The sequence below is a fragment of the Mytilus edulis genome, chromosome 2 (genome assembly GCF_963676685.1).
Source record: "Mytilus edulis chromosome 2, xbMytEdul2.2, whole genome shotgun sequence".
Taxonomy (NCBI): Eukaryota; Metazoa; Mollusca; class Bivalvia; order Mytilida; family Mytilidae; genus Mytilus; species Mytilus edulis.
In genome coordinates this window covers 2904600-2926605 of record NC_092345.1, presented here as the reverse complement: position 1 = coordinate 2926605, position 22006 = coordinate 2904600, and the positions used below count along the sequence as shown (strand labels likewise).

Sequence of the window (22006 nt, the reverse complement as noted above, 5' to 3'; positions counted from 1 at the left end):
TATATGAGATATCTTATAAAGTTTATGAGATATCTTGAAGTAAGAATAAATAGCAAAACGGCTTGCCATATAAACCTTAGGAAAAAATACAATAAAATGCATTATTTATATTTGAAACTTTTTAACAATCTAAATCAAAATTGACAGAAATGGTCCATCAACCAAAGTTGTAAGAGCCTTTTTTTAAGTGTCAATAGTAATTATTTCAAATATATTGTCTTCTGGGTATTGGTACATGGATTTTTAAAATAGTCTGATGCAAACAACATAACAAATTTAATCATCAATGTAAAATTGTAAATAAACATGTGTATGCTAGTATAAAATTAAAAATGACAAAAACATCTTCAAATATATAAAGAATAAACCTTACAAGAACATTCTATTATAAACTATTCATAAAAATATTACAGACAGAATGGTAAATATTAAAGTTATAATAATAATCTAAAGTTATCCCCCCTTATAAATAGGATTAGAATAAATTTGTCATCAGTTAATACTTTCATTGTCTACAAAATTTATGATGTTTATAAATATTTCGAGATAATCTTTATTTCTTGTAATTACCTGTGTTAAAAAGATGTTTTCATCTTCATACATCACAAATATACTATTTTTTTCTAACAAAATTGAGTCAACATTATTTCTTAAAGAAATCAAAATTCATTCTCCAATTTGGATTGAAACAAATTTGTCATACTTGTTGACATTTTTTTTTTCAGAAAAAAAAAGATTTTGCGTTTCAGTTTAGGTAAATAATCTTCATCCTGCTTTTCTTCATCCTGCTTTTTCTATAGATATACTTCATTCATATTATATTATAGGTTGATATATTAAACAAAAAACGTAGTATGATTTTAAAAATGAAGTGTGGTTCCTCTTTTTAACTAGAAAACGAGTATTAAGACAATTTTTCAGCAAGTTAAATTAGAATATATTGTAAATGTATAGAATCTCAAATTTAAAAGTCATTTTGTCTTCATAACAATTTAATCTGTTTAAGAAAACTGGTCCAGTGGTTTAGCCTTATACTAATGGTATCTTCACCAATTTCTGAGAAAGTTCATTGACATCTTTATAATTCAATGTCTTCTCTTTCCAAGTATCTGGTATACCAGCAAGGCCATTCTGTAAAAAAATACAATACTGGTGAGTCATGATAGAGTTTATGTTCTCAGTTCAAAGATAAAACACTATTATAAAGATTAATCACTGCAGACAAATAATTCAACTTGTTAAATTGTTTACCTTACACAATAATGTGCATTTACACCAACTGATTTGAAATTTGGGAAAAGTTCCATTTTAATAGTATCAAACTAACACCATTAAAAGAGCTCTAGAGAACAGGACCTGCTCACCCTTCCTCAGCATCTTATTTAGAGGGGCTTTATCTTTTTCGGTCTTTGTGTCCATAAGTTCTTCTCTATGTCCCCTTTCAGGTTAAAATTTTTGGTCGAGGTAGTTTTTGATGAACTTGAAGTCCAATCAACTTGAAACTAAGTACACATATTCCATATGATATGATCTTTCTAATTTCAATGCCCAATTAGAGTTTTGGCCTCAATTTCACGGTCTATTAAACAAAGAAAATGATAGTTTGAGTGAGGTATCCTTGTACTATGGACACATTCTTGTTTTCTATGTGTTAGTTTGTGTTAATGCTGCTCAATATCTAGTTTTTCTTGTGGTCTGTTCACTGTTAGCCTTTAAGCCATGGTGTCTGTTCTGTCAGCTACTTATTTTAATTTCCTTGTTGTTATTCTTTTACCTCATTTTCACAGACTAATCTTACCTGAGCAGCAAAACAAGCTCCAACAAAGCCTCCCCTTGAACAGGTGCACCCTCCAGACCTCATGGTTTCTTGTATGGAACCAGTATAACTGGAACCAGTCAGTACCTCATGAGTAGTTAACTGGAATGCACCAGGTATACCTGAAATATAGGTTCACATTGGTTAATTCATATATATCTCATTCTTGTACAATGTAATTTTTTTGCAATACCCTGAATGTAAAGCGAGGAAACAGTTTTGTATTCGTCTGAAAAAACAGATTCTGAATAGATCTTTGGGATTACAGTCAAGAAAAAAAAAGAACAATACTAAATTCAAAATTTCATTGAGTCCATTTCATAACCCCCTTTTTGCATAAATTTTATTTTGAGCATGGATGCAACTCTTGTATCATATGGGCCTAAACATCACAGAGAAACAATGCCTATATCATTTTTTAATTCAGTTTAAACAATGTCTTATTGAAATAATTATATGTCTTAAAAATTGGTTTAATACTACAATAATATAAATCTAAAGATAATACATTATATAGTAGGATTCAGAAACAAGCGACATTGCTGATTTTAATTTGGTTTGTTTACCTCAGTCAATCCTGAACTTCTTTGCTGCAGTTCTATGGTCAATATCTTTGCACTGTAGAACTTCTCTCAACTGTCCAGCCAAAGCTTTATCTAAGTCCTGAGGATTGGATCTGTTAGGATTATTTAACTCTTCTATTACACATTCTATTGCATCTTCCTTCTTACCATACAATATATACTGCTCGAGTATTCTGAAAATTATACAATACAGTATTTCATTCTTACCATACAATATATACTGCTCTAGTATTCTGAAAATTATACAATACAGTATTTCCTTCTTACCATACAATATATACTGCTCTAGTATTCTGAAAATTATACAATACAGTATTTCCTTCTTACCATACAATATATACTGCTCTAGTATTCTGAAAATTATACAATACAGTATTTCCTTCTTACCATACAATATATACTGCTCTAGTATTCTGAAAATTATACAATACAGTATTTCATTCTTACCATACAATATATACTGCTCTAGTATTCTGAAAATTATACAATACAGTATTTCCTTCTTACCATACAATATATACTGCTCTAGTATTCTGAAAATTATACAATACAGTATTTCATTCTTACCACACAATATATACTGCTCTAGTATTCTGAAAATTATACAATACAGTATTTCCTTCTTACCATACAATATATACTGCTCTAGTATTCTGAAAATTATACAATACAGTATTTCATTCTTACCACACAATATATACTGCTCTAGTATTCTGAAAATTATACAATACAGTATTTCATTCTTACCATACAATATATACTGCTCTAGTATTCTGAAAATTATACAATACAGTATTTCCTTCTTACCATACAATATATACTGCTCTAGTATTCTGAAAATTATGCAATAAATGTAGGAAAAAACCCAAATATTGATGATAAGAAAATGTTTTGCTAAGGTGATATATAAAAATATTTTAAAATAGATAACTTTAGTTAATTTCCTATATAAATATTTAGTAGGTCTTCATAATATACAAATATTACCAGACTAGACTTTTTTAACCTTTCAATATCTGGATCTACAGCCACAAATATGTCTGATATCTGAGTGCTTCTCTTCTTAACATCCGGATCTACAGCCACAAATATGTCTGATATCTGAGTGCTTCTCTTCTTAACATCCAGATCTACAGCCACAAATATGTCTGATATCTGAGTGCTTCTCTTCTTAACATCCAGATCTACAGCCACAAATATGTCTGATATCTGAGTGCTTCTCTTCTTAACATCCGGATCTACAGCCACAAATATGTCTGATATCTCAGTGCTTCTCTTCTTAACATCCAGATCTACAGCCATAAATATGTCTGATATCTCAGTGCTTCTCTTCTTAACATCCAGATCTACAGCCACAAATATGTCTGATATCTGAGTGCTTCTCTTCTTAACATCCAGATCTACAGCCACAAATATGTCTGATATCTGAGTGCTTCTCTTCTTAACATCCGGATCTACAGCCACAAATATGTCTGATATCTCAGTGCTTCTCTTCTTAACATCCAGATCTACAGCCATAAATATGTCTGATATCTCAGTGCTTCTCTTCTTAACATCCAGATCTACAGCCACAAATATGTCTGATATCTCAGTGCTTCTCTTCTTAACATCCGGATCTACAGCCACAAATATGTCTGATATCTCAGTGCTTCTCTTCTTAACATCCGGATCTACAGCCACAAATATGTCTGATATCTGAGTGCTTCTCTTCTTAACATCCAGATCTACAGCCACAAATATGTCTGATATCTGAGTGCTTCTCTTCTTAACATCCGGATCTACAGCCACAAATATGTCTGATATCTCAGTGCTTCTCTTCTTAACATCCAGATCTACAGCCATAAATATGTCTGATATCTCAGTGCTTCTCTTCTTAACATCCAGATCTACAGCCACAAATATGTCTGATATCTGAGTGCTTCTCTTCTTAACATCCGGATCTACAGCCACAAATATGTCTGATATCTCAGTGCTTCTCTTCTTAACATCCAGATCTACAGCCATAAATATGTCTGATATCTCAGTGCTTCTCTTCTTAACATCCAGATCTACAGCCACAAATATGTCTGATATCTCAGTGCTTCTCTTCTTAACATCCGGATCTACAGCCACAAATATGTCTGATATCTCAGTGCTTCTCTTCTTAACATCCGGATCTACAGCCACAAATATGTCTGATATCTGAGTGCTTCTCTTCTTAACATCCAGATCTACAGCCACAAATATGTCTGATATCTGAGTGCTTCTCTTCTTAACATCCGGATCTACAGCCACAAATATGTCTGATATCTCAGTGCTTCTCTTCTTAACATCCAGATCTACAGCCATAAATATGTCTGATATCTCAGTGCTTCTCTTCTTAACATCCAGATCTACAGCCACAAATATGTCTGATATCTGAGTGCTTCTCTTCTTAACATCCGGATCTACAGCCACAAATATGTCTCATATCTCAGTGCTTCTCTTCTTAACATCCGGATCTACAGCCACAAATATGTCTGATATCTCAGTGCTTCTCTTCTTAACATCCGGATCTACAGCCACAAATATGTCTGATATCTGAGTGCTTCTCTTCTTAACATCCGGATCTACAGCCATAAATATGTCTGATATCTCAGTGCTTCTCTTCTTAACATCCAGATCTACAGCCACAAATATGTCTGATATCTGAGTGCTTCTCTTCTTAACGTCCAGATCTACAGCCACAAATATGTCTGATATCTGAGTGCTTCTCTTCTTAACATCCGGATCTACAGCCACAAATATGTCTGATATCTCAGTGCTTCTCTTCTTAACATCCAGATCTACAGCCATAAATATGTCTGATATCTCAGTGCTTCTCTTCTTAACATCCAGATCTACAGCCACAAATATGTCTGATATCTCAGTGCTTCTCTTCTTAACATCCGGATCTACAGCCACAAATATGTCTGATATCTCAGTGCTTCTCTTCTTAACATCCGGATCTACAGCCACAAATATGTCTGATATCTGAGTGCTTCTCTTCTTAACATCCAGATCTACAGCCACAAATATGTCTGATATCTGAGTGCTTCTCTTCTTAACATCCGGATCTACAGCCACAAATATGTCTGATATCTCAGTGCTTCTCTTCTTAACATCCAGATCTACAGCCACAAATATGTCTGATATCTCAGTGCTTCTCTTCTTAACATCCAGATCTACAGCCACAAATATGTCTGATATCTGAGTGCTTCTCTTCTTAACATCCGGATCTACAGCCACAAATATGTCTGATATCTCAGTGCTTCTCTTCTTAACATCCGGATCTACAGCCACAAATATGTCTGATATCTCAGTGCTTCTCTTCTTAACATCCGGATCTACAGCCACAAATATGTCTGATATCTGAGTGCTTCTCTTCTTAACATCCAGATCTACAGCCACAAATATGTCTGATATCTCAGTGCTTCTCTTCTTAACATCCAGATCTACAGCCACAAATATGTCTGATATCTCAGTGCTTCTCTTATCTTAGACTTTATGATATATAAATTACCTTGCTTGTTCAAGGTTCATCAGTCACCAACTTTCCCCAAACATATTATACTGTGCTACACTAACACTGACAGTCACAATTATGTTTTACTCAGATCCCACATTTCAGATTACTCTTAAAACATAAATTACCTTGCTGCTGCCAATCCGACAGCCACAGAAGTGTCAGAATTCTGTGTAACTCTGATAACACTCTCTGCCTTCTCTAACATATCAGGTCTACCAGCATACAGAGCAACAACAGGAACAATCCTTAGGACACAATCCATCTGTTCATCCTTATCACAGCCTGTAATAACAAAGGCCAATACAATTAACTCCATCCCCTTAATACAGAGCAACAACAGGAACAATCCTTAGGACACAATCCATCTGTTCATCCTTATCACAGCCTGTAATAACAAAGGCCAATACAATTAACTCTCTCCCCTAAATACAGAGCAACCACAGGAACAATCCGTAGGACACAATCCATCTGTTCATCCTTATCACAGCCTGTAATAACAAAGGCCAATACAATTAACTCCCTCCCCTAAATACAGAGTATCAACAGGAACAATCCTTAGGACACAATCCATCTGTTCATCCTTATCACAGCCTGTAATAACAAAGGCAAATACTATTACGGTAACTTTGATATTCGATCCCCTCCCTCCCCTTAATACAAAGCAACCAGAGAAACAATTCTTAGAACACAATTTATCTGTCCATCCTTATCACAGCCTGTAATAACAAAGGCGAAGAAAAACATTCATCATAGATACGGATCATACACAGACATATGTTTCATCTACAAAAAAATCATTACTGACGCAAAAAAAAAAAGAAGTTAAAAAAGCCAAATAAAGTACTACTACAAAGTTGAAGAGCAACGAAGGCCAAAAATTCCAAAAAGTTATGTCAAATACAGCTAAGGTTATCTATTCCTGAATAGAAAAGCATCAGTATTTAAAAAATGTAAAGTTTTGATAATAGGTAATTTATAATTATGACCATATCAATGATAATAAATGTCAACACAGAAATGCTGACTACTGGGCTGGTGATACACTCTGAGAATAAAAATCCAACAGCAGTGGCATCAACCCAGTGGTTGTAAAGAAACTCATCATAGAAACAATCACAAAATTAACTTTAATATTCTATCCCCTCCCTCCCCTTAGGCCTAAATATCTTCTATCCCTCCCTCCCCTTAGGCCTAGATATCTTCCATCCCTCCCTCCCCTTAGGCCTAGATATCTTCTATCCCCTCCCTCCCCTTAGGCCTAGATATCTTCTATCCCCTCCCTCCCCTTAGGGAGCTACCATTTGATTTTTATGGGGGGGGGGGGGGGCTAGGATGAAATTGAAAAAATAGGCAGGACAGGAGTTTTGAGTAAAAAAAAAAGGCAGGATGAGACACTTGCAAAAAAAAAAAGTCAGGACAACAATTTAGGTAAAAAAAAGTCAGGATAAACTAAAAAAAAAAAGGCAGGACCGAACAGAGTGAAAAATAAAAAGGCAGGACAGAGATTACAGTTAAAAAAAAATGCAGGACAAAATTTTTCATCCTAGCCCCCCCCATAAAAATCAAATGGTAGCTCCCTTAGGCCTAGATATCTTCTATCCCCTCCCTTCCCTTTGGCCTAGATATCTTCTATCCCCTCCCTCCCCTTAGGCCTAGATATCTTCTATCCCCTCCCTCCCCTTAGGCCTATATATCTTCTATCCCATCCCTCCCCTTAGGCCTAGATATCTTCCATTGTTCTCATAATCAAATTTAAATTTAAACATTTCAGGAAAATGCCTATCAATTTTCATGACTATCAACAACAAAAAATATATAAAAAGAGTAAAACATAAAAAATGGACTATAACAACAAACCTGTGTCTTCCAAACCCTGCTCATATTTCTTAAGGAACTCTTTTATACTACCATGCCTCCATCCAGCTTTTATAGGATATACTTTCTTGGAAACATCTGTAAAAAACATAAAATCAAAATGAATGAAGAGATGTGGGGTTTAGATTTAAATAAAGAGACAATCAGGATTGTGAACCAAGTTATGAATAAAATTGAGAATGGAAATGGGGAATGTGTCAAAGAGACAACAACCCGACCAAATAAAATTCTTCTCTACATATTACTAGATTACACCCGTGAAATTGTGGGCATTTAGAGCTTGGTTGAAAGTATGTAAACTGTTGTAGGTTGAAATTTTGTAAAAGATTTTATGTCTGGAGAATTTCATAAAGGTATCAAAAGACATATGTACTTGGGTGACAGGACAATAATTTTAAGCCCTCCTCCCTTTTAAAAAAAAAGTCAGTTATTTTTTTGTTTTCTGTTAAATTCCATGATTTTTGCATTTCTGTATACTATGGACATATTTATATTATAAATAAAGTATATTTGCTATAAAACTATCAATTCCAAGTTTCTTCTCCACGGCGATCACTGCTATATTATATAGAAACCCAAACTGAATAATCATAAGAATGGATGACAAATACGACTATGCATGGTACCTATTGGACACAGAGGCATGATGATTAATTTATTATGGAAAGAAGAGAAGGGACACACAAAACACAAAATGAGGTCTTTTTGTTAAATAGTATAGATAAGGCAACCGTTTGATTTTCGGGGGGGGGGGGCTATGGATTTTTTTGGAAAAAAAAGTTTGTTTCCAGTTTTTGGAGAAAAAAATAATTGTTTGTTTCCCCCTCAGCTGCCACTATATGTAATGCTAAAATTGAAAGAAAAAAATTATTTTCGACTTGTGAAAAAAATTGATTGGTTGCTGCCTAACAGTAACATATTAGTTGAGTTAAATAACTGTCTGCAGGAAAACATATTAAAATGTAGACATATATGACTCCTAGTTCTGAATATTCGAGAGAAGTATAATTAATGTACTACTATACTGAGTTTGACCTGGATGTTTACAATGGAAGCTGAAAATCTGAATCTCATATTGTTTCTATCACTACTACAATTTTTTATCTGATACAAAAATATTTAATGATTTTTTTCCACTTTCTTTTAATTGCAGTATAAAAGATGTCGCATCAGCTACTTTTACGATACATACCTGATTTAGATTGATATTCTTTGTTGTCTTTATCATCATAATCTGTGTTTGGTCCGAAGAATTCATACGTTGATTTCTGAAGATTACGGACATCCAAACCTAAATAAATTACATATTCATGATTATTTGAACTTTTCACTGTTTGTATTAAAATTAAGAAATAATTCATGGCAGCCGTAGATTTGTTTTCATTTAACCATGGGTTGGGCCTTTATATTTGATTATTTTACCCTGAGCCTTCGATTCGGTAAATTTGTTAACCGTGAAATCCTTATACATGATACTGTTTTGGCTGTTCCGCTGTACCCAATTTTGATAATATTCGTAATATTAAATAATTCAATGATTTTTATTTTAAATCGCAGTTTTCACTTATATATTTTCTTCTAATGTAATTTTATTCGTTCTGAGGCGAACAAGAAGCTTTAAAACGCCCAGTATTTACATTTGATTTTTTGTTTATGGAAACATAGTTGGTCGTAACACGGAAAAAAAAGTCCCAATTTAAACCGACTTATAGGCGGGTCAAGACTGAATCCTTAGATTTTACAGCTGAAAAGGGCATTCGACTTATAAGCGGATCGACTTATACTCGAGTACCTACGGTAGTTAAGCAGAACAATTAGATATCAAGTCGACGACATGGGTATCTTTCAAGTTGGATGTAGAAAATGCATAAACTCCGAATTTAAAAAAAAAATTACCACAGACGGAAAACATATCATATAAAAAAGAAGATGTGGTATGATTGCCAATGAGGCTACTATCCACAAAAGACCAAAATGACACAGACATTAACAACTATAGGTCACCGTACGGCCTTCAACAATGAGCAAAGCCCATACGGCATAGTCAGCTATAATAGGCCCCGATAAGACAATGTAAAACAATTCAAACGAGAAAACTAATTTATTAGTTCAGTAGTTTTCGTGTCTGCCCTTCCATTATGTGACTCAAGATAAAATTCCTAAAAATGGGTAACAATTGTATCGAAAAGAGAAAATCGAGTGCACCTTTTTATGTTAGGGCGTGTTTGAGTTGAATATTTTGTCTTGATATCGTACAAAGCAAGAATAGTTCATACATTGTCTCGCTTCAGATACTATCATTTTTATATATCAGAGCTACAGGTTGACTTTATAACATAAAAAAATCACAGTACTAAAAGATGAAATATATGGGTCAAGTGAAATACCTATCTGATGAATCACAAAAACAGAGTAGGTGTGTTTCGAATAGCTATTTTTTTTTTATTAAAAGTACTTGACGACAGTCTTTCAAGTTGGATGATGAAAATGCATATCTTCGAAAAATTATAATTTTGTGTGTGTGATAACTAGGGTTTATAGTCTTCAACCACTAAAAAATTCTAGTCTGCCCTTCCACGAAATATTTAATTAGAATTTTTTTAAATATTTATGAATTTTCGAAAATTCCACCTGACAACCGATCAGACAATAGTTTTAAGTTGACTCAGTGCAGACAAGATCATTAACTGATGCTCATTAGCTATATATAGCTAGTTGATACATTTGTCTTTTAAAATACAACTGACATATAAGGATCATAATGGTGCAATGTGGATAAATTTATCGGCTTCCAAGAGCAAAATTGGCAACGCATCATCCTTACAATGGCTTCCATTTCTACGATTGTGAAAATGAACTGGCGTAATGGGGAGATAATTTTGACAAAGTATAATCCTGACTGATCAATGTTATTTGTACAAGGCTTAGAAACAGGTAGAAAGCGAGGCTGTGCTGAGCATTTCTACCTGTTTTGAGCCAAGTACAAATAACATTGATATGTTGAGACAATGTATGGTTATTCTTTATATACTGCAACTCTTATAACTGTTCTAAATGAGTTATTTAGGGCAAAAACCATAATTTCTTAATTTTGAGCGGAAGACATAAAATTTCCGCAAACCTGTATGTTTTATTGACATCATAAATAAAACTCTATGGAAACTCATTGTCAACGTCATAAACAAGGCGATATACGGTCAGTGACTGTATATCACATATGAATATACAGTCAATGCAATTTGACTGCTCAAATAGCACAGCTGCAGTATATAAAAATATACTTTCCAGTCATGATTGTACTCGCACTAATTCTAATAGGAAATCATGATGGTCTTCCTATGGTTATCATTAGTGTGGTGAATAATTGTCCTTGCCAAGTACAAAATATGACTTCAAGAGTAATAAATTAACAGATTTCTTTTTTATTGCCAGTGACCTTCATGAAAAACATAATTGCAAAATACAAATTTGTTTTGATATATAGCTAAGATTTTACCATAATTTGTAACCAATGACTTTAAAATGACATAGGACTGGTCACCATAACAACTGTGACTTCCTCTTGGTCTGCAGTAGAATGGATTGGCAGATGGTTCCCAGAATGCAATTTCTTTTTGATCTCCAATAATTGTGTTGAGTTTGTCAATGTTATAATTCCAATGAAGTGGTTGTGCTGTGAAAAATATATCATTGTTTTCAAAATTCCAATAAGGAACATACTTTATATAATTGTATCAATATTAAAGAACTGAAGAAGGCCAATGGCCGAAACGTCTCAAAAAATTGGTTTATTGATACAATTATATAAAACATATATATCAATTTTTATGTTTATCAAATTCATTTTAATATAGAGTGGGGTGCTCATTTTCGCCGGGGACACAATTTCGCCGTTTAAGGATTTTGAGGTGTAAAAACTTCAAAGGATGGCTGAAATGGAAGAAATGTACCCGTAAATTATATTTTTATAACAAATATAATATTTTTTTAAACTGAGACAAAATTGCGGCTCCTACCGAAAATGACTGAAAAACGGACAACAATTTTCGGACAATTTCCTGAATAAAAAACACGATTTCAAAGAAGTATTTCTAAGTAAATATTTGACTGAATGCCCTAATTTTGAATTCTTTATACCTTTGGAATGTCTGCTATTCATCTATAATGCAATTGATTTAATAAAAATTGTTAAAAGCTGCGGTTATTTGGTTCTAAATAGATGTGTAAAAACGGCGAATATGTGTCCCCCATTGACAAAACATCCAGAAATTTCAAACACCCTTTAATCTAACTTTTCAGATGATTTTCTTAAAACAAACCGGTTTTCAAGCTTAAGTATATTTTGCATTTGAAGTTATCTTCATATAGAAATATCAGTATACTTCAAAAACATTTAGACCTGAACATAAACTGTAGAAAACATGGAAAGATGTGGCGAAAATGAGCACCCCACTCTAGAAATTAATCTAGAGTTAACAATAATAATATAGTTTAGAAAGAACTAAAGAAAGGATGATAATTATGAACCCAGTTTTTAACTAACACATACATTTAAAATTTCTGTACCACTGTATTGGAATAAAATCAAAGAGATTATATCAGCTTACATTTATTTTCAGATTACCATGCCCAAATTGTATTTTTTATATTAACTCATAATTTACTATTCCTTGACCCAATCACATATTAAAATTGCACATTTTACCTGCTGCATCTGCTATCAGTGCACCAACCACTGCTGCTATTCTTCTCTCTTCACAAGTCATACCTGCTAGTCCTGTTGCTACATTCTGTTCTAAATCTTTACATTCTTATTCTACCTGTTGTATAATTGTTCTAAATCTTAACCTTAACAGTTTTGTCAAAAGGGAGATAACTCAAAAACATTTTTTTTTAATGCTGACAAAGTAAAGTATTGATAATCTCTGTATATTTAAATATCTTATTTTTCTCTGGATTAAACAAAACAATTACAGTACCTTGAATTGAAACATGGCAAAAAGTTTCTAGCAATTTATTTCTTCTGACAGGCATTTTAAAAATTCATACAGCCTTTCATTGTCCTAAATCTTTGCAATTGGAAAGTTTAAGATATATGTAACACTCAGAAATGTGTCCTTCGTAAACATTTACGTCCAATCCTCAATTTCTGGTATGATAATAGAACCTATAGACAACTCTCCACAAGAGACCGCATGACACAGAAATTAACAACTATAGGTCACCGTACGATCTTCAACAATGAGTAAAGCCCATACCGCATAAACAGCTATAAAAGGCCCCGAAAGGAAATATGTATTTTTGCTAACATAATACTGTTCAAATAATGCATGAAATATTTGACACTGGACGTTATGTCTCTTGTTCTTGTGTCTTTAGTGATGTTCGAAACCTAAAATTCGATAAAAAAACCTGACAACCAGTTTATGATTTGAAGAGCTTTCACAATACCAGACTGACAGTTGAAAAAAGGAAGTCAATTCTACTGATAGCCTGCCAGGCAATATTTGGATTAATATAAAAGCATCATTGGAGTTTCTTAGTACAAAACAATTTACATAGTAAACGATTAATTCAACTGTTGTAAGAATTATTTGTACATTTGTATGTTTGCTAAAAATGAGCATGAAATACTTGCAACTGACCAATAAGCAAATATAGTCAAAAGTTAATTCGTATATTACAGATTGAATTTGCAATTATGATAATCATTAATAACCGGCATTGAAAAAACTAATGCTAATAAATGACCACTTCATCAACTGTGTCCCCCATCATTGTCCTAAATTAGTTTATCAAGTGTTTAATTCATTTAATAGCAGAAGCTATATATTTATTCTAGAATCTCTATATACCCGGTACATGTATATAAAAAACTGCCATACCTTAGGGTATTACATATGAAACACAAATTATGTCAACTATAGATGTTTACATTGAATGTGCTTACACTTTTCTATGAATGACAAGAGCTGTAATATGGTACTGAGGTAGAAGATAGACAATTTTCATCTTATAGTTGTTTTGTGATATTTGTTTAAAGAAGCAGATATTGCCCACAACTGACCATAACTACTGGCCAAACCCAATTCTGATCTATTTCAAAGGAGATTTGTTTATGTCCAATCATCTGAAAATATAATCCAACTACAACAAAACTCTTAATTCCATTTAGATTGTCAAGACTTATTTTGCACAACTTTTTGAAATTTATCTTTTTTAATACTTTTCAACTTCATATTTAATTAAACCTTTCAACTGTTTTGATTCAAGCGTCACTGATGAGTCTTATGTAGATGAAAGAGTCTCTGACAACCACAATTATAAGCCTGTTTCAGAGAATGGACATAAAACAGCCAGAACAATTTTTATTCATTTGAAGACAAATCCTGCAGATTGAAAATCATGTAATTTCTCAGCCATTTAGGTAGTTATATGGACATTAAACAACATGATAAATTTAACTCAAGCCTTTTTACTGTGAAAACATGTTTTATTAAATAACAAAACAGAAATATAAAATTAACAGAACTATCACAGATAATGACTAAATCATAAATTAATTTCAATAATCATAAATTAAATGATCCATAATAATCATTGTTATTTAGATTTGGACAGGTACTTTAATAAGTTCTAAGGTGTTTGTAACACTGGACTAGCAATCTAACACTCTACGTATATTATCAACTGATGCCTTCCATATTTTCTGCAATTTTGGAGAAAAATAACAGCCGTCCAAATATTTTGCATAGAGCTTGTATATCTCATGAACAGTACCATCATATGTTAAAGGATTAGTTCCAGCATATCATTATAACAAAATATCAAATCTGATAAGTATAAACTACTCCCCCCCCCCCCCCCCCCCCCCGCCTTTACAAAAAAGTCTTAAACCAAAGCAACTCTCTAACACAAATATTGCAAGCTCTGAATGAGTGAGTGGATTCAAATGAGTAACAATGAAGATGAAGAAAGCTATTGAAAAGTCTTCTTCACTTCATTTGGTTATAAATTGGTCTAGGCAAATAATTATACATTTTATACAAAAAAAGTTTCTAAAATTTGGTGAAAAAATTCCAATTTACTTAAAGTTTAATAAACAAAAACTGTCAAATTTTGTTTTCTGTTCAGTCTTAAGAATTACCAAAGTAAATTCCATATGATTGTTAATTCTGGTGATGGAAGACCTATAAAAGGATGCAAGACATACATACATTGGCACTCACACCACATCTTCCTATATCTAATCATTGTGAGATGGTAAACATACATAGTACTTTTTGTAATAGCAACACTTGGAAATCATTTAGGCAGTGTATAGACATGTACTTACTGTATTTTATTGTGAGACATAATGAAAACAAAACATGGTTTACAAATAGTACATACATTGGACCATGTGAAAATGTAAGTAAGAATGGATTTTTTCCCCCAATAAATATGCAAGACCAAATAAGCCTTAAAAAGGTATTTATCTTAAATTTCAAAAGATGTATATAATATACTTAAAAGATGCACTCAGTACCTTTTTTTATCTGTGTGAAATGCTATATAAACAATAATCCCCAATCTCAACATCAGTGATTGAAGCTTATATGGTGAAAATATATCAAGAAACAAAATGACTTTCACAACCTTTAACTAATTACAAAATCTGCATATAATATAATGGATACCGGTAATAATAATTAATAATCTTGACTTCTATGAAAAGTAAAATTTAGTATTGGAATTATTTCAATGGTAAAATCTGTTGCTTCAGCTAGCTCAACATTATAGACCAGTTGGTCAATTACTGGTGCCTCCATTTGAACACCAGCTCCTAATACTTCTAAATCACCCCCTACAGCACATTCTCCACTTGCAGTTGCCTCCCCTGTATTTTCAGATTGATCATGAGTTGTCTCCCTTCTTTTAGTGTCATTACCATTGTTTTGATCAGTGGGTATGCTTTGGTGAGTTGTGGAACCATGATCTTTAGGTTTTGAAACAGTCTTTGCTTTAACTTTTGTTGTTTTTCTTACAGGTAGAACTGGTATGTAATTTCTTCTAATTACGGTTCGTGCCTACAATAAAAAGAAATATGAAAATTAATGAAGAATAAAAAGTTACTTATTGAATATCATACCAAATTGTTACTCGTAAAGTTAACCATCCATACAAAATGGCTTTCATAAAAAGGAAAAAAGAGTCACAGCAATACCCTTTTACCAAAAGAAAAAAAAACTAAAACTAAAAACAAAAACAAAAAGAAGTTAGATAGAAGAAAATTGTAAAAGTATTATTTAAGGTGGTACCTAACACTACAGGGAGGTAACTCTGTAAAATCAGCTAAACGTTTTAATTACGTTGTGTTGTTAAGGGAATATTAAGCTTCTCAATGATCAAAATTAGTGTTTGTCAAACTGCTATTATATGGCCTCAGATCACAATTAATTCCCTTTGTTCGTGGTCTAGGAATATAGTTCCCAATTATTATATAGGGTATTTATTCCCAAGTAATCTGTCTACTATTTTCTTTGAAATGTTTACTATTTAAGTGGTCCTATCAGTTGCATATATATTGAAATAAGTAAAACATGTGGAAAAAAATTATTGTTGAAAGTGAAAGTAGTGATTTGTCCAAAATGAAAGTAGGGTAGAAATTAGCCTTCGTTATTTATTCAAGATTCAAATCCTACCATTGGCATGCTAATAGGGCCCTCAAAAGAAAAAGCACTGATGGATTGTCCTGGGACAAGCATATTTAATTAGAATAATAATGGTCTATAAGCAGTTAAATTTATTTCATGTTTGTGGCGGTGCAAATTTTTTAATTCACTTTGACTTTAACTAAAAAATGCATTGTAGCCAAGGGGAAGAATAATTGTGTTCTGAGGCCATATAACCAGTGTAATTTTTCTGATAAATTGGTTAGTTCAATTTATTAGAAATTTTTATATTTTTGTCAAAGGGTCAAAGTAAATACTTTATCAAAATTTTATGAAAATTAAACCAGCCAAATTAATTTTAGTGAAAGTGTTGGGTACCACCTTAATGGAAATGAATTTTGAAAATTTGAATTGAAAACATGTCACATGGTATCACATGATCAGATGAAGCTATTTCTTTTGGTTGCTGTGAAAAAAACCAAACACAAGGGGAGGGGTGCACTGACAGATTGACAAATATAAAAATGATAGCATGTTGTTTTTTGTTAAAAGAGGATAATATTTTAACACATAATCTGAAAATTTTAGCAGTTTATAGTTTATAGATTGCTATAGTACTATTATTGTTCAAAAGGTCAGTCCAAGCTGTTATCCTGTCATATGGTGATGTGAGCGGGTAATTTTGTTTAATTAAATGAATAATGTGTCCATGGAACACAACGATACCCTAGCTTGCATATATAACATTATACCTGGACATAACTAAATAAGAGTATAAGTTATGCAACCCAAATTCAAATCTCATTTCAGTTTTGTGGTAATAAGCATTGTGTATAAGTTTCATAATATTTGGTTTAGGCAAACTTAAATAAGAGAATGGACACAATTCTGAGACATATGTATGGAGGGACAAGGGTAACACTAAGGCCCCTCAACTGCGGTGCATGCATTAAATGTAACCATCTGAATGAAAAAATCATTTCAAATTAGTTAACCCTAATGATTATAAAAAGCTGAATGTTAGTGATGATCATGGAAGCCATTCCGAAGCTTGCTTATACAGAGATCTCACATGCAAAGTACAACAGAAGAAGAACCTTGAATGAATTAAAAAAAAAAATATGGGTATTTATTAAAACATTTTGTATTTTTGAAGGAATTTTTAATTCTAAAACTATTTTTATACTATCAATTATTGAATCAGATCTACTTAATTATTGTGGCTGACTAGTAACTAGAAACACTTAACATATGTTTGGTTTCAGATGTAACTTGTGGTTTGTGTTAAACTAGTTTTGTGTGTACTCAACCCTTAAAATTTTATGCTATTTCTTAAATAATTTAGTATTAAGCATAAAATATAGTTGCAATATTTACAAAAGCCAAAGTGCTTATACTGACCTAGATAATTCAGATATTTTGATCGGCACTGAAATCAAAGAAAATATTGTTAAATGTTTTTTCCCGAAAAAGATATGGAAAAGTTTTACTGTTATATCGAAAAAGTTTAATGATATACATAAAGCCAAATAAATGCATTCTACAATTGAATTTTTAAAAACTTTAAATGGAAGATATTTTTTTTAATTGATCTGAAGAATATTTTCAACGGTTTCATAACAGCACTACTGTTGGTTGATCCTACACACCCCTTTCAATACTTAAGAAATAATTCCTTCATGTCATGCTCTATGCTCATTTTAACATGGGTAGGCATTATATTTGTCGATATTTTACACTGAGCCTTAGCGAGGTGTAAAATGTGGTCAAATATAATGCCTACCCATGTTAAAATGAGCATAGAGCATGACATGAAGGAATTATTTCGATTCTAATAGGACAAATACAGTATTTTTATAGGTCGAGGAGTACGAAATTACCGTAAAAATGTTTGGCTGTTCCCGTTTCCTCCTCGAGGACTCTGTGCATTGCATTTCATATTTGATAAGTTTAAAAACTACGAGCAGGATAAATATATGTTGTTTAATAAAAATATATTATAAAAGTTTATGTTAGCTGCCTAAATGTATATATTTTAAAGGATAACGATGGAAATAACGTTAATTTAAACAGTAAGTTTGTGCGCATGTGTCAAACATATTTTGTGCTCATTAGAACACTGCTTTGTTTACAAAGCGTAATAAGGACGTCATATTAGAATTCAACATTAATAAGGTTTTTTTTTGTGGAGGAAACTAATTGTCTGGTTTGAAAAATCAATTACATACTGGATATGGTCAAGCGCAGGCTTCTGTTTTCCTCCACGTCAGTTAATGATTGAGCAAGACTTGGACCCATTCAGTAAAGGTTAGTTCTAGAAATCAAACTGCATTTTTTACACATGACCATTGCCATAGTGTCAATTTAAATATATTTTTTAACAAAATGGGAAAAAGAAAATGGATGGACAGAATAAAAAAGAACATCATCTATTGTGAAGAACCTTACCTTTGCTAACTTCTTTGGATCAGGACTTGGATTTTTCAACACAACAAAGTTTCCACCTGTAAAAATAGAATAAAATAAAGAACTTTTGTGATTTAAAATCCTGTATCATTATCATAAAACCTCAGGGATCATGAGAGACTCAACATTACACTTGATATACATGTTACTCTTGTTTTCTGAAGTTCTTTAGATTATACAGTGAAAGCATTTGTTAATTTATGATCCTATCTTTTTGGAAACTGGCTGTGTATTTTTATTAGACAGGTATCTCTGAGACATTATATTTTAAGTCATTTTATATACTGTTAATTCAGAAATTATTGCGAGGTTTTTATTAATGCAAAAAATGCGACAGAGTTGTAAACGCAATAATTCAAATTACCATTTTTGAAATATTTTATATAAATTAAACAGAATTTTTCTCAAAATCGTAATTATTAAAATCGTGTTTAAGTCTAAAATGAAAAAATCCCAAAAATAAACACGCACAATAATTTCTGAATTTCATTTCTCTAACTTGATGTAGAACAAGATGCCCTATCAAAAAGCAGGTAACCTCTCCAAAAACAATTAACTCTGTAGTCAAAATTTAGTAATATGTATCTATATTTCTTACCTTGCAGTAATTTTGCCTGTGTGTCTTTCGACAGTAAATCCCAACCTGGTGTATTTATAACTTGATGTACATGGAGCTTTAGAAAATCTTCACACTTTTGAAACAGGAAGGTAATGAAATCGCAAAAATCCTACAATGGATTTACATGTATAAATATCATTTCTAAAATAGTTTTTATAAGTGCTTCATTTAACTGGAAAATTGTACATACAAAAAATATTGATGTTGTCATTCATGCAGCTATTCAAACAGTACGAAATTTATTTTATTTCATTTTTCCTTAACTTTTGTGTAGATAAGGTTGATTTCATTTTTTGCATAATAAATTCTCTTGTCACTCATTTTGTTATAATAAATCCAGACAATTGCTATATTGCATTAAATCTATAATAAATCTGGCCTTATTAAAATTGAGAATGGAAATGGGGAATGTGTCAAAGAGACAACAACCTGACCAAAGAGCAGAAAACAGCAAAAGGCAACCAATGGGTCTTCAATCCAGCAAGAAATGATTACTCTTGGTGGAACATACTAATCACAGTTTATGACAAAACTCAGTAAAGACCCGTCGAAATTGCATTTAATTGATAAATTCAACAACACTTACCGTTATCTTGATGATATTTTTTTCGTTAAATAATCAAGAATTTTCTCAATATACTGCTGAAATTTACCCCAAGGAACTTACTTTAAATAAATCAAATTTATTCGGTAATAACTGTCCTTTCCTGGATTTAGATATTTCGGTTTTAAACAGGAAACTCCACACTAAAATTTACGGCAAAAGAGACGATTTTTCGTTCCCTATTGTTAATTTTCCATTTTTAGATGGTGATGTTCCTTTGGCACCATCTTACGGTGTTTATATTTCACAACTTGTTCACAATGCCTGTGTCTGTTGTGACGTTTTTGATTTTAAAGAATGCAACCTATGTATTACTGGTAAATTATTAAACCAGGGGGTATCGTTACCATAAATTACTTAAAACCTTTACTAAATTTTTCCATAGATATAAAGATTTGGGTTTGAAGTTTGGTTGTACCTGTAGAAAACTTATTTCAAACGGGATAGCACATCCTCATTTTTACGAAAATGTTGTTAGCCGTGCCTGGAAATTTAGAAATGATCCATGTAAACTTGTCGCTCCTTTAAATAAACTTATTCTAAAAGGTTACCTATTCAACACTGTAGAGATACTATAAGATCATTGAATATTGTTTTATTGGTATAAATATTGATTTTGTAATCAGTAAATTAAAAGCTAACTAAATATTACTAGTATGTTATATACATATACATATTCATGGATCTACAATCTGTCGATACCTGTAACTTGGCATTGCACAAGGTCATGTCTTTCTCTGGCTGTTTATGACGTCTTTACACTAAATCCATTGGATGTTGCATGTGTACGGATTGATAGTTTAGTCTTAGATGCATGATTTTTTTATTAGTTGTTAGCGGCTTTGAACTAGCTGTCAGATAACTGCGATAGTCTCAGATCTGTTCATTGCGTCTATTTGTGTCGGGATGTATAAGTACCCGGCCACGCCACTATTTTTGTCCATCTGATGAGTTAAGCCTTTTTCAACTGATTTTTATAATTTGTTCTTATGTTGTACTGTTATACCACTGTCCCAGGTTAGCGGGAGGGTTGGGATCCCGCTAACATGTTTAACCCAGCCACATTATTTCTGTATGTGCCTGTCCCAAGTCAGGAGCCTGTAATTCAGTGGTTGTCCTTTGTTTAATATGTGTTACATATTTGTTTTTCGTTTATTTTTTTATATGAATAAGGCCGTTAGTTTTCTTGTTTGAATTGTTTTACATTGTCTTATCGGGGCCTATTATAGCTGACTATGCGGTATGGGCTTTGCTCATTGTTGAAGGCCTGTACGGTGACCTATAGTTGTTAATGTCTGTGTCATTTTGGTCTTTTGTGGATAGTTGTCTCATTGGCAATCATACCACATCTTCTTTTTTATATCAACTGACAATACAGGTTAAAAGATACTTGATCAAGGAGGGAAATGCACCTGTAAAGTCTTACCTGGCTCCATACCCCTTCTTCTTCAACCTCTTTGATCTGTATACAGTTGAGTAACAAGGAATGATATGCCTCACAAGCTTTGTTGATTGGCAGAGATTTTATCACAACATCAAAAATATCTTTAAGTAGGCTGATCTTGTATCCAAGTCCCTATAAAATATAGTTTTTTATTAGTGAGCAATACTATATATGTTAATAAGAAGTTGATCAAATCCCCCCTTCAATAAAATATACCACAAAAACATAACAAACTGCAACAATTTTTTATGTAACTGGTTCAATCATTGTTGGTCTTTTCCCCACACCCTGTGTTCTTAAAGGAGAAGCCACTTATTTTTAGGTCTTTGGTTTGACCCTATTAAGGATTGAACTAAAGACCTTCTGCACTCAAAGTCAGAATTTATACACAAAATCACTTGGACTGCTTAATTAGTTG

At 32.4% G+C, this 22006-nt stretch overlaps 2 protein-coding genes across 9 annotated transcripts in view; both read right to left on the bottom strand.

The window, feature by feature from the left end:
- Positions 1-259: 259 nt before the first annotated feature.
- Positions 260-12654, bottom strand: LOC139511240 (crystallin J1A-like). The gene is made up of 8 exons (XM_071297836.1): positions 12507-12654; positions 11298-11474; positions 8994-9092; positions 7784-7879; positions 6052-6208; positions 2383-2573; positions 1799-1938; positions 260-1131 (listed from the first exon to the last, which is right to left on the bottom strand). Exons 1-6 carry the CDS (start codon positions 12565-12567, stop codon positions 2384-2386), a joined length of 780 nt encoding a protein of 259 aa, XP_071153937.1. The 5' UTR covers positions 12568-12654; the 3' UTR covers positions 260-1131; positions 1799-1938; position 2383.
- A 1619-nt stretch (positions 12655-14273) lies between these two features.
- The window catches only part of LOC139511239 (BTB/POZ domain-containing protein 8-like), a 41515-nt gene continuing 33782 nt past the window's right edge, over positions 14274-22006 (bottom strand). For 4 of the 8 annotated variants that reach the window (XM_071297833.1, XM_071297832.1, XM_071297835.1 and 1 more), the window contains 5 exons: positions 21571-21720; positions 19520-19649; positions 18904-18959; positions 17857-17884; positions 14274-15870 (listed from right to left, as the gene is read on the bottom strand). In XM_071297833.1, the coding sequence (XP_071153934.1) occupies positions 15854-15870; positions 17857-17884; positions 18904-18959; positions 19520-19649; positions 21571-21720 (381 nt within the window). In that variant the 3' untranslated portion in view covers positions 14274-15853. The remainder of the gene's footprint in view (positions 15871-17856; positions 17885-18903; positions 18960-19519; positions 19650-21570; positions 21721-22006) is intronic. The other 4 variants (XM_071297830.1, XM_071297828.1, XM_071297831.1 and 1 more) reach the window with 1 other exon arrangement.